This window comes from Bactrocera tryoni, chromosome 1 (assembly GCF_016617805.1).
Source record: "Bactrocera tryoni isolate S06 chromosome 1, CSIRO_BtryS06_freeze2, whole genome shotgun sequence".
In the NCBI taxonomy this organism is placed as follows: domain Eukaryota; kingdom Metazoa; phylum Arthropoda; class Insecta; order Diptera; family Tephritidae; genus Bactrocera; species Bactrocera tryoni.
In genome coordinates this window covers 29,776,518-29,794,300 of record NC_052499.1, presented here as the reverse complement: position 1 = coordinate 29,794,300, position 17,783 = coordinate 29,776,518, and the positions used below count along the sequence as shown (strand labels likewise).

At 38.3% G+C, this 17,783-nt stretch overlaps 1 protein-coding gene across 1 annotated transcript in view; it reads right to left on the bottom strand.

Moving 5' to 3' along the window:
• Nucleotides 1-3,381: 3,381 nt before the first annotated feature.
• The window catches only part of LOC120766810, a 42,940-nt gene continuing 28,538 nt past the window's right edge, over nt 3,382-17,783 (bottom strand). Inside the window, exons 6-18 of the mRNA XM_040092522.1 lie at nt 10,448-10,708; nt 10,180-10,370; nt 9,759-10,109; nt 9,606-9,700; nt 9,318-9,540; nt 9,168-9,259; nt 8,374-9,101; nt 8,151-8,302; nt 8,025-8,092; nt 7,728-7,867; nt 7,536-7,657; nt 5,933-6,295; nt 3,382-5,876 (exon numbers count right to left, since the gene is read on the bottom strand). Coding sequence (XP_039948456.1) covers nt 5,717-5,876; nt 5,933-6,295; nt 7,536-7,657; nt 7,728-7,867; nt 8,025-8,092; nt 8,151-8,302; nt 8,374-9,101; nt 9,168-9,259; nt 9,318-9,540; nt 9,606-9,700; nt 9,759-10,109; nt 10,180-10,370; nt 10,448-10,708 — 2,946 coding nt within the window. The 3' untranslated portion in view covers nt 3,382-5,716. The remainder of the gene's footprint in view (nt 5,877-5,932; nt 6,296-7,535; nt 7,658-7,727; nt 7,868-8,024; nt 8,093-8,150; nt 8,303-8,373; nt 9,102-9,167; nt 9,260-9,317; nt 9,541-9,605; nt 9,701-9,758; nt 10,110-10,179; nt 10,371-10,447; nt 10,709-17,783) is intronic.

Sequence of the window (17,783 nt, the reverse complement as noted above, 5' to 3'; positions counted from 1 at the left end):
ACTGAAGGCCATCCCGGAAAGTGACTACAACCAGTGTTTCGAAGATTGGAAAATCCGTTGGCATGAGTGCATTGCATCGGGAGGGGAGTACTTTGAAGGGTATGAAATTGATTTGGAAGAATAAATAAAGAATTTTCAAAATAAATACAATGTCACCTTATTTTTTGGGCACAGTACTTGTATATGTACATGTATATACATACATACATGAATGATATTTTGTATTTGTGAAGAGTTCGGTGCAACCGAAATTAAAGTTTTTTCTTGTTTTTCTTTTTCTAAATGGGTGAAATAATTAAATAAAACGCACAATCCATCATAAACAAATCAACTCAATTAATATATTTTTTATTAAATATTTCACCGGTTCTTACAGTAAGCAGCCGCCGTAATCACTTTCCAAATCACTTGTGCTTTTATTAGTTTTAAATTTCAGCAGTCAAAACTTATTTCACTCACGTCTCCTCACAACACTCCACATTCTCAACTGAACTGACATGGTAGATTGCAATTTTATCAAAACGCTCCAAATATACAATTGCATAAGCACATGTCTAGGTACATATTAATCAATGTATTCTCCATGTGTGCGAGCATGTATGTATGTATGTACCATATAAGTAGTAAATGTTTGTTTGTATGTAGAATATAACAACACTTAATTTATTTTTTATACAATACAACAATAATAACTTAATCACCGATTTACATACATATATTTCGTCAAATCCGTTCGGCTTCTTTAAAATAGATAGTAAGTAAATATGTATGTGTGCACATACATACATATGTATGTATGTACTAAGTGAGATTATTAATTAACGCATTAACGCATCGCCTATCATTACATTACTTCTTATTAAGTACAATACCAACTAATTACATTACAAATACATACACAAAATGAATGCAATAAATTCACATCGAAAATATCAAATATTTATTATTATTTTTTGTGGTATTTCTCCAGTTTGTATATTGTATATCGGCTTAACGGTAAATTCAACTCCTCTGTTGCTGCTGAAAACCGCCATTTGTACATAATATGTATGTATATACAAATGTATGTAGCTCAAAGTACATACATATGTGCACTCTTATATACATATGTATGTATGTGTGTGCATAGATATATTGTTGCTCACTGTTGTTGGTGTAAGTACTCCATATAATGCTTTAAGTTGTACGTGTATTGAGAGTTTGGAAGCTCAAGCAGCTCTTCTTGAGGCTCATGCCAATACCGTTAGCAGTGCAAGTGAAAGCGGACACAAAAGTTCAGATATGTATGTACGTGCAAGCACTGAGGTTCTCAAAGCAAATGAAGAGAGGCTCGAGTTAGCAGGTAAGTATGCTTTAGAAAAAAGTCTAGATAGAGATTTGTATATATGTACATATGTACATAAAGTGAAGTGAAGTGAAAAATAAGAAAATAGCTTTTTTTTGTGGAGTGAGATTTTCGATTTCGAATACAAAATGCGCAAAAACATGAGTACAAATATGTAGAAGTACTTCGAAACTGCTTTTGAACTTTGCCACACACGAAAATCCTTAAGTAAGTGATTTTACCGTTAAAAATTACAAATTTACATACATGCGTACTTAATTAATACAATTTTCAATACAATTGTACATAATTATTTGCTTATGATTTATTTTTTTTTGCAAGTCTTTGCTCGTTTAAATTTGCATTTTTGTTTTAATTTCTTTATGTAAAGTCTTAAAAGTTCCAATAAAATGATGATATCAAATGTATGCTTCATAGAAAATTAGAAAACAACCGTTTATTTTTCTGTTAGAAACTTTAAATATTTTCAATTATTTTCAAATATTTTCTTTTGCCCGGCTATGGCTTCAATTTACAACTGTTTGTATGTATTTGTATATTTATATATTCATCTTGGTTCCGGTAAAATATCAATGCAATAAATGTTATTTAAAATTTAACGGTTTGTTTAATATGGTTATTTTATTTGTTGTTGTTTAGCTTGTTTGATTAAGATTCAGCAGCAAAGGTATTTGTTTAAACATTTATGCATTTAACTCGTTAAGTTTACATTGATTTACGAATGTGTTTTTTAATTGTTTAGATTAATTTTTAATTCAATATTCCGTTAATGTCAACCAACTTCAATATATTAAGTATATTAATGTTTTATTCTAAATTCCTTACTTTTTTCTATACATATAAATTGTCTGTCCATATACTTATGTATGAATGTACATATGTATGTTTGTTTTAGTAGTTCTGAAGATACGTGAGATGCTCGTATGTATGTACACGAGTGCACACAAAAATGACGGGAATAACGGGTGTTTCAACATAACAGGAAACCCAACTGGACCACAACATCTGCCAGGTTACTGAACAGAAAAAAACTTAATATTACAATAATTTAAATGTTTATTTTTTTAACTTGGAAAGAATGTTTACCTCTTGTTGAAGGAAACTCGCCGTAAAACCCAATCTGAAGACTTAACCGAAGAATTCGACAGGAACCTAATTTCTCTGAAACAGTTATTTATGTGCTGAGAAAGATTTCAAATACTTTATACTTTAAGCGAAAGCATCATTTTTAAAGAAGAATAGTCTGATCTACGTATATAATCTGATTGACCCCTATTTGACTTCCACCTCGACAATACTTGATCATTGCGTCATGCCACTACAAAATCACAACAATAATAGATGTGCAATTATTTATAAATGATTCTCAACAAATCGATCGCAGACGCTCTTTTGAGTTTAAGGTTACATGGAAAATTTTAGAAAGCTTAAGTGGCGTGATGCATCACCTATTGCTGATAGTTATGAAAGGACAATTTCGACAATCTTCAAAAATACCCTCGGTGTTATAACAAACAACTTTTCGGGAAACCCGATATCGCCACCGCTTCCTGCCGACGAAAAGCTAGAGATAGCAGAGTTCACTGCCAATAAGTATAATAAAAGATATACATATGTATACTACTATATATTATCTAAGTGAACTGGGTGTCGTAGCGGTGGATCTTCAACTTGTATGGTTGGCCGATCAGAATCATTGGGCGCTTTCGGAACTGCTAAGAATCTAAAAGCAACTAAATGAATGATTGTGGTCTAATTATCGGCAAGAGTACAAAGCCTCCGTTATTATGTTGAATTCTAAGGAACAAGCATAACATAAGTGTTAAACATAGAAATATAACATAACAGTTAGCGAAAGGCATTTCTGGTGAGTGTTGTAAATTTTCTAGTTTCTTGTAAGTGGAAGACTTGCAACACAAACTTTTGCGATTGTCCAGTTACTGAAGTGCCTTAGTATTATCCCGTATATTTAAGTATTTGTTTTTACAAGTTATTAAAAACAATTGTACACGACAACACAACTTAAATATGTGAACTCTCACAACAAAACACAAATTAATTACTAAATGCAAATCTGAACAAACAACAAAAAAGATTAAATAATTATTTTAGAACACTATAAGTGAAACCCAGCATTTAATAGAGAATGCTTAAGTGTTTGTGTGTGTGCATGTACAGACAAACGTGAAGTTCAAAGTATCCCATTGGCACAGAATTTATGAAACTTTTCGCAGATTCTTTTATTATATTTCTCCGAGCACCGCAACAGGCGTCAATTCAGCTAAATGAATATGTATTGTATAAAGTTAAATTTACAGTTAGTAAAAATGTTGCACCGACCCTTAACCTTTATAAAAAGTGGTTCGGTTTTCAGTTCCAAAAGCTGTGGAAAATTGCGGCCCCCTTAAGAATTCAGTTAATTAGTGGAAAAATGGGTTTGGGTTACAAATCGCGATCCTTCACTGGTTACAGGCAAAGAGGCGACCTTTAAACATTTAGACTTGCGGCTAACACTTATCAGTTTAGTTTTATAAAAGAAAATTCAACTACTTTTGATTTTTGCTTTCGAAATCTCATGTATCCCACACCACTCCCGGCTTAGTCAAGCTTGCTTTGCAATGTCTCACTGAATCACACATGTGAGTTTCGAAACTTCAGTTCCTTAACACTCCTTATATATGCTATACATAACATTTCCCTGGAAAACTTAATTTTGTAAGAGTTCTGTTTTTACAGTTTTATTAACTTTAACTTTATAGCTTCAATGATGATAATCTTCAATATAATTTATATAATTATTTAATATTTTATTTTAAACAATTACCAGTATAATTTGTTATTAGTTTCAGCTTAGTTAATGTTTATTGTAAATAGTGCTTAAATAGTAGATTTATTTAATTATTGTTCAATCGGTTCAAATATATTTTTTCGGGACTCTGCCGTTGCGCCCATTAAATATAATTTTCTAGGTATGTATGTTTGTTCTCAATCAATTTGTTTGTAAGAAGTATTTATACAGTTATTATGTACTATATAGTATATATGTACATATATATTTTATACATTCTGCTACGTTTTTAAGTTGCTTAATATACAAAGAAGATTGTTTTTGTTTCTATTTTTGTTTTTGTTTTTGTTTTTGTTTTTTAAATCAGGAAAATAGTTTCTCGCTCTAGCGCCACAAGTTGGAGCTGTCCGAGCTGATTTGTCTAAATCCATTACATACAAATATGCGTATGTATGTATGCGCCGCCATTGAACATTTTGTTTAGATACATATATATGTACATAAATTAGTGTATGCCTGTATATACATATACATATGTATATTGTTTGAAATTTGATAATTTACAATTGTTATAGCAAAGGAAACACATTTTGGCACATTATTCAGTTTCAGTTCAATAAAATTTATTATTTCCGTTTTTTTCGTGTTTTATTTGCCTTTTTTGCATGTACACACGTGTGCGCAAGTATTTAACGGTTCTTCCATATAAAAGTGTGTGCGGTAATTTAGTCTATAAATGTAATTAAAATATGTGTGTGTATGTATGCAAGTAATATGTAAATATATTTATATGTATAGGAATATTGTTCTTAACCTTATTTGTAAGTAAGTATGTATGTATGTATTGCAGCTATGTACGAGTATGTTGTAAACAGCTGTTTAGAATGGAGCAAAGAGGTTTCGATTTTAGGCAAATTCTCAAATCTTGTGAATAAACACTTCACAATCACCATTTGCCTGTATACATATGTACATGCACATACATATACATATATAAAAATGTAAATAGGTATGAAGGTACACACGATTTCAAATATTGTTTGGTTTTCCTAATGATAAAAGCGGTTTGCACGATCGCTTTTCGAATTGTTATCGTTTGAATTCGGCACACGTGACGAAAGTGCCGCCAATGATAGACGCCAAGGTAAGTTTCTCAGCAACTATAATCTGCCGATCTCACATTTTCCATTTTCGCACATTCGCGCACTTTTCCCGCCAAAAAAGGTAAAAAATTTAAACTCTCTCACAAAATCTCTATCTCGAAATCGCAAATTATAAATTGTCCATTCACATTACCCAACAACTTCGTCGATTTGTGTGTTTATTTGTGTGTTTGTTTTGGGGGTTGTGTTTATCCTTGTGTAGTGAACGGTCGGCTCCTGCGAAGCTTGTTACGCAATATAAAATCGCACCTGTTTCGTGAGAATCGCTCGTCGCTGCAACGTCGCATTTTAGATGCTCGTGCTGGTGTGTCGATTGATTCCACGCTTTCGCCGGTATCCGCCCGGACTACGCTGCCACCACTAGTTGTTGTTTTTCCACCGTGAAAGCAATTCCTTCCAACGGTTCTTGCGTCGCCTACTTCAAATTTGCCATATCAGTAAATGATTGGTGCTGTCTTCGCGGCCGGCGATTTCACTTAACGAATTTGCACCCGAATTGCGGAAGTCCTCGTAGCCATCACCGCCGGATATCACTAGTATGGTACTCGATTCCGCTTTCGGTTTCATATGCTTCGCGGAACTGTAAGCAGATTTGTATAAGCACAGTAGAAGATAGTTAAATGCCAAAGCGCATACCTATGACTCCTGTATTCATTGCTGCTCACAGCGCTGTCGTTATCGCGTCCCGTGGACCCTGTACTGCTGCCGCTGCCTTCTGCACTGAGACCACTCGTCTCTACGAATGTCAGGAAACGCACATGACCGGTGTGGCCGTGTGGAATGCCAGTGGGCACCACAGTTTGTACTCCCTTCTCGAAGCCTTGCGCTGGTATGGTGAGCAACACGCCCGCACTGGTGCCAATCCAAATGAGATCGCGGCAGGACAGCAGCGAGGTGACACGCAAACAGGCGGCCTTGTGCTGGCGTATAATCTCATCACAATTCGAGAGCATTTTATTCACAGCTGGCGCTAAGTTAACTTCGGCTATTAACTGATGGCTGAAATGTCAGAATTTATTATTTATTAAATTTTCTAGCAAAAATAATTCTAATTATTGAAAACGAGTTTCTATATTTGAGCTAAAGGGATTAAATGGTCCTAAAAATGCTACAGTGATGAGCCGGATTTAATCGCAACCTGAAAGGCTCAGTAGAAGACATCTGATGAACTAGGTGGCGACCACCCCGATACGACATAAAGTGGACTGAAGTAAACTAAATCGTAAATGCTTATACATATATTATATTTATAAGTGACAACTCCAGGTCTTCATATGTATCCATATTATACGCGTATTATAGGTACATACAGGCAGTGTAAGAGGTTATAATCGTTTTAAAGGAAGTAGATTTCTTGTCAAATTCAATCAACATAGATGAACGATAACTGATTCCAACGACCTTCTCATTATAGTCTCGACAATTTCTTTCAGTGAACATTATTAGTAGTTTAAGAAAGAAGTTGCTGAAGTACTTGAAGAATACGGTGGATTTGTGTGAATTCCAAGCTCTATTCGTTACATGCTTACCATTTTGTGTTCGGTGATTTTTGACACGAAGAATGCGGTCGATTGCATGTTGCGAGGTACTCACTTTGCACATAGGCCAAATTTTTCTTGAACGATGCGACCACCATGTCTTTTTTATATCTTTAAGGTTTAAATTTTCGGTTATTCAAAATCACTTTGTGAGTTTTTTTAGGTTTTCCCGTCACGTCATTTGGTGGCTGCCTATATCAAAACCCGCACAGTACTAATCAAGTCACCAGTAGTGCATTACTTCTTTTTTATCAATTTTGTCAAAAAACCAAAACATTCATTTCTCAAAATGTTATTTCTAAAATGTATACTCGATTCTTTTGAAGACTACAACTGCGAAATTTGAGAAAATGTTAGCACAAATCCGGTAATTGATAATCGGTTGAAGAGCCTACTCAGAAAGATTTGAGATTGGTTCAACAGGGTTTTCAAAGGCAATAGACTTGACATACTCGAATAACGAGGAATGGAATAATAATGGACAACTTATAAAAAAAAATATTACTTTTAACGCAAGAGGTCTTTGCGACGTAGAATAAAATGGCAACACTTTAAATTTCATAACAGAAGCAGTATGAATTTCTAACTCCAAAAATCGGCTTGAAAACTTCTAATAAACCAAAAGTATATTTACTAAATATATTCCGTTATGTATATATAAGTATATTCATTAACAATTAAATATAACCTCAAATATTTACCTCATGGAATGAAAACACTTGATATGTGCCGAATTTTGTATCGAAATCCACACGTAATTATTCGACACCGTCATGTTGGTAATAGGTTTCGAATCAGATGAGATTTGTATTTGGTTTACCACCTGAAAGTATAAATTGCAACACATTTTCGATTAACTAATATTATAGAAGAAGTTCAGAACCGATACTCACCAACAAAGTCTCTGTATCTAAAACCTTTATGATGCCTTGTATGGAGCACCATAGTTTTCCATGCACATTCAGCAACTTCGTAACGGGACTTGTTACAGTACCGATTGAAAGACAGTGCGACGAACTGGTATTCCAGACAACTGCAAATAGAAATTGTAAATTAATCCAGATATAGGACCTAGATAAGAATATTCAACAAAGAACATCGAACTCAAACTAGTCTGTACTGAAGATATATGGTAGTTATAAGTTGTTAGGTTAGAATTTGTATGTCCAGCAAATGCAAAAGTAACTCACCACCATCACGCAAGTAAACACAAATGTCACCATTAGCTAGGGAGACAAAAACCCTATTGTCTAGGTACCTAAAAAAATAACAACAATTACAAATGAGTTCAGAACCCTCGAGCTACTTCGACCTACAATATGGAATACACAGCCGACTGATGTTCGATCTTTATGCGGTTCTTCTTGATGCGTATATTATCGGTGCTATTGTAGACATGAATGCAACCGTCTTCAGTGCCGATCCACATTGTTGATAAATTGCCTTCTCCTTCATCCGGATTCGAGTCCTACAAACATTCAAAGAGAATTCCACATGAGCAACTAGTCGCTTTACAATAGAGCATTCATGGTGGCTTACTTGATGTGAGTGGTGCGATGGCGTGCCACTGCTGCTGCTACCCGGCAATGTCATAGAGGCGATTGTCTGTGTTGACGGCGCCGGACTTGGTACGCGTTCAATTGTGCCGCTGTCAGTGTTGACGGTGCCGCCAACAGAGCCGCTGGCGTTCGCTAGAGCTGTGTCGGTTTCGTCATCGCTGGAGCTGAGATTCAAATCCAGTTGGTTGTCACCGCTAGCGTCACCATTTGCACTGTCCTTACCAGCGCAGGTGCCAATGGGGTTCACCACGCCAGCTGTCGGTACCGACGGCGTTTTTTTCTTCTCCGGTGTACCAATCATTGTGGGCGGCTGGAAGTTCGGAGAAATGCTTTTGCGATAATCGCGCAATTGTTGTGTGTAACTGTGCTGCGGTGTGGTGCTGGCGCTGCGTGGGAGCGTTTGTTGTGCCTGTTGTTGCAGCTGCGTTCCACTGCCTGTGGAATTTCTATTGCTCGAATTGTAGGCGGGTACGGAGGCTACACAAAGAATGCGCGCATTACAGACGCCATTGCAGCTAGTGACGTTCGGTTCCGGGTAGAGGGACATTATGCAGACTTGGCCCACATAGCCGTCACTGTTGCACACCCACACGTCTCGCTTTTCGCTGAGCGTTGCTGCGGCACAAGTGAACTGTAAACCAGCGCGGGTTTTACGTATCGGTATGGACATCAGAAACTCTGGAATGGGATGTCGCTCGAGAGTGGCAGCTATGAAAAGTAAAAAAACACACATTAAATAAAATTTAGAAATGAATGGCATAACACTAAGCTTACCCAACTTCTGTTTAGCTTCATTGAAGGTCTCCTCCCACTGTGTGCGTTTCTCAGCTTTGCTGAAGACGATCGAGAGTTTCTGACTTCCATTCCTAGAGAGAAATGTAGGTGTTAAAATGTATTCACTGTAAGTGTTTGTTGGTAGCTTACGGTGAGTTAACCAGCAGATCCAGCATATTCAATTGTGTGTCATTGGTCTGACGCTCCGATAGCTGACGCTGTACATCTCGCAGTAATTCACGTATGACATCCTCCAGATACTGGTGTGGATACTTGAGTGATGCAGTGACATCGGCGATTTGTTGTAACTTATTACAGTCTTCGGCTAAATTTTCGATTTCGTTCATTATGCGCTTCACATTTTCATCTTTCGCTATTAGTTAAGGGAGGAGTACGTATTAGTAATTTATTTAAAATCAAACTCAGTCAAATACTTACTCTTCACGATTTCTAAGCAATCCAGCGAGATCTTGGTAAGGAACTTATATTTGTTGGTATCCAGTGTTGAGGCCACGGTACCTGGGCAGGTAGAACTGTAAGAAACCAGACACATGTATGAGATGTGACTTTACACGCTGAAATCAAACTCACGGGTTGGGTTTTCGTATTGTGCCGCTGCGTTTCTTGATGCTCGTCAACACTAATAGATCATTAAAGAGAAAGAAGCCACGCTCTTTACGCGCCCCTTGACCCGATGGCATCGAAACCAAATCGAAAAGTAGAAACTGTCGATCGGATGTTATCAGATCTGTTATGCCCTCGATAACGCCCTCAAGTTCACGCAATGTCGCCTCGCGTTGACCATTTTCGAGAATTTCACGCTCTTTACAATTGATATGGACAAGTATATCGTGAACAAGCTTGAGCACATCCTGCAGATGTTTCTGGTCGGGATGATCGCGATCGGTGTGTTTTATGAGTCTTTGAAAGAGCATTTCGTAACTGCAAAAGAGAGCGAAAGAGGCAATCATATAGCAACTGCAATTAGTTATGGATTCAAGGGAGGGTTTACTTTGGAAATTTCTGCACCGGTTTGATGAGCAAATTGTCCAGGGTTAATTTGCCTTTATGCTCACGTGCAGTCATTTCTAGGAATTTCGCAAACGAGGGTCGCTGATGTTTCGTAGAGCGGATAGCATTCTTGGCACGATTACAGTTATTCACAAAAGATGTGTACACCTCCAAAACTTCCAACTTGGAAAACTGCGGAGATCAATGTAGCAAAGCGTTAAATTATTTTCTTGTAAAAAATTTCTCACAACTGCGTAAACGCAACTCACCGTTTCCAGAAAAGCATCGCCAACTTTTTGGTTTGCCTCCCAACTATCCCAACGCGATTTCAACTCAGCCAGGAATTTTTGGTGTATTTCCAGTATGTCGGGTACCATAAAGAATATCTCATCCACGGTGCGAGTATCGATCATGCCAGCATGTTCGGGAGACTTGAGTACCTTAAAATATTTTGAGACGATTGTTTGCAGTGACTCGACATAAGACTGTTCATTGCGTAAGATCTCCTGCACCACATGTGTACGTGTGTCCTGAAAACGAAAGGTTTGCCGAAAAAGTAATGAATATTCATAACAATGCTCAGCTACAAACTATCTCCGGTTGCATAGACATCAAATGAAATATTTGGCATTTCACTTACACCGTCATAGTGCCCGTAATTCCAACGATTATTAATTTCGAGTTGTGCGCGGCGTTCGGAGTCATCCTCCGAATCCGAACAGGTGATGGATTGCATTTTCTTCAGCCGCTCGCACTTGTCGTTTTGATGTGCGACAATGACTTTGTTGATTCGATTCACGGCGGTAGTGATGGCTTGGTTGGCCATCACTGACATGGTTTGTGAAACACTGACATTATTACTACTACCATTTGAAGTCGCCGGTGTGTTCTGTTGCAAATCAAGCAAACTGAGCCGCAAACTTTCACGGTTGTGAGTCATTTTCAACGCTTACTGATTATGCTTGTTGTTTGTTAAAATATTTTACATATGTTATTGTATTTGGTATCCTTAGGTTATGTTAAGCTAATATTTTTCACTACTTTGAACTTTTTTTTGTTTTTGTTTCTGTATTTTTGCTAAACTTGTTAGTTACTATTCACTTTAGGTTAGTTATTAACAGCATTTTCCTTTGATGAGCTCTGCGAAATAAGGTACGCATGTTTTGATCTGCTCTTTTTGAAAGATTTTCGCTAACGTTGGGACCATCCCAGATGTGGGGTTGGACATCAAATTTTCTACCGATATTAAATTACTATAAGCTATACCATTTAGTTCCTTGAGTCATAAAGAATAACAAACATCTTCATATCACGCATACATCTCAAGCGCTTGATTGAGAAGTGGACTATTTGCTGTGAACTTGTAAGCAGTTTGTCAAAACGGTTACAATAAATAAGTTCTCATCACCCTGACACCAACTTAATGTGTCAGGCCTTATTAAAATTCACTTAATGCAGAAATTCTTTTACCTCGAATCTCTTTATTCGACTAATTTAGTTTTCGGTTATGAAAAGAGTTACCAAGAACTAACGCTCAGCGTTGTATGGTATACCCGAGTCCCGCTAACCACTTGTGCATCTCAAGCTAAACAGACATGGCAGTGTGTATCTCAACCGAGCACTGTCCACACATGACCATTTCCTAAACTTGAATATCGAAATTTAATCTACCGCATCACCCTAATTCTCCCCTTTTCATTGAGTGTCAGCACAAAACGTTAATATTATCTAATGGTAGCGCTTTGACAAACTATTCACTTGGCTGAATATCCCTGATTTCATTACATTCGAACAACTTTTTCTTTGAAAGAATAATTGATTCTAAAATTTGATAAAATTGTTTATTGTTCTACAATATATCACCCACTTTAAGAGCTTACCAAACGCTTTGGTGCTTGTGTGAGCGTTATTGTGGCAACAAAGCACTCAGGACTCGTGAGAGGTCATCTATTGTTAAGGCTGCAATGGCGTTGCAATTATTTTTATATTTTTACTCCCAGTTATTCCCACCTTTTGCACATGAAACACCCACCGAGTTGCAGTCAGAAAGCAATGCACAGTTAACTAGCGGACATGCCCGCCTGCTTTCGTCGAATCACTCAGGTGGCGGTGTGAGGATTTTAGCTCTTCGACTAGTTGATACGCGCGGATAGTTACGCAGCCGAGAGTTTTAAATAAGCCAAAACAGGAAATAAAACAGCAAAATATGCAGCTGAGCCTCCATGAGAAGAGCATTTATGTACATACATAAGTATGTTGCAGTACTTGGTGCAAATATTCAATATTATATAAATAAATATGGATATTCATACATGCATACAAATGTGTGCTAAAAAGGTTACATTAGGGTGATGGATGATAAAAAAGAAAACGCATTTACTCAAGTACATTTCTGACAGCATAAAAAAATACAATAAGATTTGTATCTTCATTTTGATCGGTCATGGTGTATGGCAACTAAGTATATGATTTGAATAAGGCGAAACCGTTGTCTTGGACAATAAACCGTGTCAAATTTCGTTCGGACTTCTCATGAAATAAAAAAAGTTTTCCATACAAGGACTAGATTTCGTGCAATCAGTGTGTAGGACTGCTATATCGGCTGTTCCGACCAATGGAAAACTGTGGGAGTAGTTCGCATGTATACAGACAGACGAAGGTGGCTAAATCGTATAAGCTCGTCGCGCTACAATGCGTGTACCCTGTTAATATTTGAGTAATTACAGTACTCCTCAATAATAACATTTGATTTACTCGTATTGCTTCACTTTTGGAGTGAAATATTATTAATAAAATAATTCAAGAGCGTGGTGTTATTGGTATATTTTACAAGGCGAACTCAATAGCTAATGAAATAGCACCATTCCAAAATTTGAAGCTATCTGTTAACGTTTAAAGGAAGGTGACTGATTATGGATCAAATTGCACAGTATAAGCTGACAACTCTAGTTTGCTCATGGTCCCATTGCGACTTTGTAGGCGAATTTCCCGAAGTCCTTAATCTATGCCAGTAAGTCACAGCCAATTCAAACCCTAAGAGGTTTAATAACTTAAGTGTGCTTCTATATTGACATTTGCTTTGAAATATACTATTTCTGCAATTTTTGACATATGAAAGAATAATTATACTATTGGGTATGCGTGAGAAGACATGTTAGCGCAGGGTTGCACCACAACTGCCGCTCGTTTGTTTGAGCATCTGGTATAGTATTCTCCATTCGCTACTCTTCAACGCTTTTTGAATTGTTGACAGCTATTACAATATATCCTCTCTCCAAAAATTGTACATTGCTCTGAATATATTAGCGATTTCTGTAAATACGGTCCCCAGAATAAGAAGCTTAAGACGCCAAAGGCGTGACAGCTAAAAAAGTCCGCTCTTTCAAAATTTCCAAACCTTTCGATTAATGGAGTGTGAAATAGAAAAGTAATAAAAAAACCGGCCCACCTTAATGCAGCCTATGGCATTGTAAACAGGTATTTATTTGCGCCCATCATAAGCTAAATAAGTACGTGTGTACTAAGCTACACCTGAAAGGAAAAAACATGTTTTGCACTAGTTATTGTTATTGTTGATGCTGTCGCCTGTCAAGGCTGTTATATTTTGCATGAAAGCTTGTTTTCACCTCTATGCCCACTCAGGGTGTTTATAGTTTCGCGGCGCTATTTGCTCCTCACTTTGAAGTGGTTTATTCAAGGCTGCCAAATGCCAAAGCCAGAAGGATGTAAGCGAATGGCGGTAAAAAAAATGCAACAAAAACTAAAACGGAATAAGAAAACGGTGAACCGAGCATATAAATGCAAGCAGAGCACACCGAAGACCGTCTTTACGGCATATTCTTAAATTTCTAAATCGCAAACAGTGTGAAAATAATTCAGAAGCTGATTTGCATCCTTTCTCCAGCGGCAACTTTTTTTGCCATAAAAAAGCAATGCAGATCTTACTCGTGTAAAAGATTCACTACATTTCCCACTAGCTATAAAATAGAGTGTTTCTTCATTTTTTTTTTTTTTGCAAATTTTTTATTTCACTCGAAAAAACGCAAAAACGATTCACTTCAATTTCACTTGAATATTTTCAACACTAACAAAAGCTCATTCAAATCACAAGCGACAAAGAGCAGCGTGAAGGTTTAACTGAACTCCAAATGCTGAACGCTTGGGTGCGTAAGTGCAGGAGTACCTGCGTGTTGGCGTTCCAAAGCAAAGCAAAACAACACATCGATGCGCATACTGCAGGTTGTGCACTGCGTATGAGCAATGACGGAAGCTACGCTTAGGCACGCCAGTAAACACTGCATTTAACGCTAACACAATGTCTCGGCCACAATGACAGCGTTATATGGCGTTCGACCGCGCCACTCAGCGCAACTATTAAAACAGCAGACACTGCAGCTGCAGCTGACAGAGTGCGGTTGCGTGCATGTGAGTATGTATGTGTGGCGTCGTAAGTGAACAGCACTGTGCAAAACATACCCATTGGCAGCAACATCAATTAATGCTGCAGCAGCGACCCACTTTCGGTTGAGTAGTCTGCATGCGCCCGCGTTTATACGCGAGTAAGTGGCTGTGTGTGTGTGCGTGTGAGGCATGTATCCAGCTACAAAGGCCTAACAATAGTTGCCTTTGGCATGCTACCCCATTTAACCAATCGACTAACCAGCAAGTGGGATATAACGGCTTTGTATGTACATAAAGCGCTTCCGCTGACTGCCATGCAAGGCTCTTATGTGACTTTACACACTCATACACATGTGTATATAGCTATATGTACCCCTTTAGATACTCATAGCAATAATGACTTTGCCACTGCACAGTTACTCCCGACACAGCACCCTCATCATCCGCATGTCACTTCACCGCTCTCGGGTGACGTTGCGCTTCCGCCGCGCACTCTTGGTGAGGCTTGTGACAGCAATTCAACAACCCCTCTCCACCGAGCTGCGCATAGCCCACAATGGCACTGGCAACCACAACAACAAACACTCAAGGCAGCAGTAGATGTCGAATAGCGCTTTTGTTGTGTTGAAAAAACCAAATATTTTATAGAAAATTATCTGAAAGCACTAACAAGCTTGTCGCGTGCTTGTTACATGTGCTAACATTCACACGTCACCGTTGCGGGGCTTGACGGCGTGTACGGGGTGCTGAGGACTACAGTGCTGCCCGCAGGTGCTGATAGCGCACAAGGCACAGTGGTTGCCACATTCGCTAGTATCTTGTGTTCTTTCGCTTTTGTGAGCAACATGTCGGCGCCGGAGTGGTGGGCAGGCATTGTGTGCGGCCAGGGGAGAGGCCGAGCGGAAACATTTCAATTTCTGTCTACTTGTTATTATAGCACAATCGCAGCCGCCTGATAGAGTAAGGCAACAGGCGCATGAGACACCGATTGCCACATACATACATGCATACTTCAACGCGTGTACATATGTATGTACATATGTATGTATGTATAAATTTTTGATTATTTTCGGATTTCGCCAAGCGTACGCCAACGGACTAATGATGATGGCATGCGCGTGTTGGTGGCCACAACAACCATGTACATACATACATGCATGCAAACGTAGAACTGCCTGCATGCTATACCAAGTAGTCAAAAAGATTTCACTTTTTAATAATCCGCAAATATTATTAGGTTTAATTTTTCTTTTCTCATTTCAGCATTCCGATTTCTTCTACGACGGTATGTACATATCATATGAAATCCCAAAACATGCAAAATGCGCACAAATATGCCAAGCACCCATTTTTTAGTAGCAATTCCGTTATACTTGTATACATACACACGCAGGCAGATGTACTCAAGCGCAAAATAAAAGTGAAAAACAAATTCTCCGATACGAATTATTTACAGTAGCCAGGCGAGAGCGGGGATGCGCGAGAGCAGTGTGCCTTCGCTTTGAAAGATTACGCGCTCTTTCAGCAACATTTTGGCAGCAAAGCTATGGATTCAACGCACTCGTTGTAGACAAAGCAAATATTTAAAAAAACAATTTTAATTTTTCTATTTTTCTCAAATTTGAACTTAAGTATTTGTCAACTTCAGAACATTCAACGCGCAACTTGCAAAGCTCTCCTTCAGCCTGGCGCAAGGACGCCCCACTGCAGCAGCGGCCAGCGGCCAGCAGCCTGCTTCATGCTGCCAGATTACATTTGCTGCAATTCACTCACTCATATACATATGTATGCGCTTGTATACACCGATTTTGAGTATACAAACACATGTATATATGTATGTTTGTACGGCAGTGTAGCTATGTAGCGTATACGCAGGTGCGATTTTATGTGTACACAACGTAAAATTTCTACACTCCACTAGCTTTTTACGAGTGAAAAAAGGATTCGACTGCCACTTAAGCCACTTGTAAGTGCCAAGCACACACACATACACATACATATATATGCTTTGCAGCTGCGTATTTGAAAATTTTTACATTTATACATACAAGGCAGGCTTGATTTTTCGTAGACTAATATTCAAAACACACAAGCCGTGTCCGCGCCAGATGCAGATTTTGCAAATTTCGGAAATATTCCGCTCGTCTTCGTGCGCCATTGAACGCACACACCAACACACAAAGTCACATGCCTGCAGCTGGTTATCGGGCTGGACAGACGCCTATACACACATACATACACAAAGGGGTTTTAAAAATTTTCAACATCAGCTTTTCAGCTGCAATTATTGGCCTCCTCCTGGTACACAATTTCACAGCAAAGCATTTGAAAAACGTTTTTCAACTGAAATTCCGAGATTTTTCAAGTGTTGCCGACAACGGTTGTCCTACTTTTTGTATGTGTTGTTTGGGTTTTCTGGTGGTCACTTTCGTTTCGTTTTTTAAATGATTGTATTTTGTTATTGTTGTTGTTTTGTTACAATTTTTTTGTGCATTCGCGCCTAAACTATGGAAAACTAATTGTTTGATACGTTGTTTAAATGTTCGAAGTGAAAATAAAACAAATTAAACAATTTTTCGCCACAACCGAGCACGTAAAAAGGCTAAATTTTCGCTACTTCGCTACGACTGCCACTACCAGCGACTCTTCTTCTTGGCGACCACGCGCTCTTCTTCTTCCGCCTGTCTCTTTGCTTCTTCTTCTTCCTTTCCATATTGCCGTTATGTATATTTTCGACGTTTGTGCGCTCTCTGAGCGCCGCATTTGAAAAGCATTATTACAAAACTTGCGCGCTCTCCGCACGGAAGGCCGTAGGAATGTGCGCTCGGAGACCTGTAGCGGCAACAACAAGTGTTTGGAGCTGAAAGCCACACGAATGGCCCACCAGGTCAACAAAGCCACATATTATTTCGACGCAATATTTACAGCACAAGTGAAAATATACATACAGACATGTTTACGACATGTGAGCAAAAAAAGCGTTTCTTCATCGGCTGGAAAACACAGTGAAATTAGATTTTGGCGCTCCCACAAACATAAACACTACCCTCAGCTGGCTTCTACTTATGCTAGGCATTGGGAAAGCACTCGGGAATGGCTACATGCGCACAAAGCTGCAAGCTCTCTTTCCCAAAGTTTCGCAATTTGGATGCCACTGTATTAACTCGCGCCGTAGGCTGTGAATATTTCTCTTTGGTAATTTGA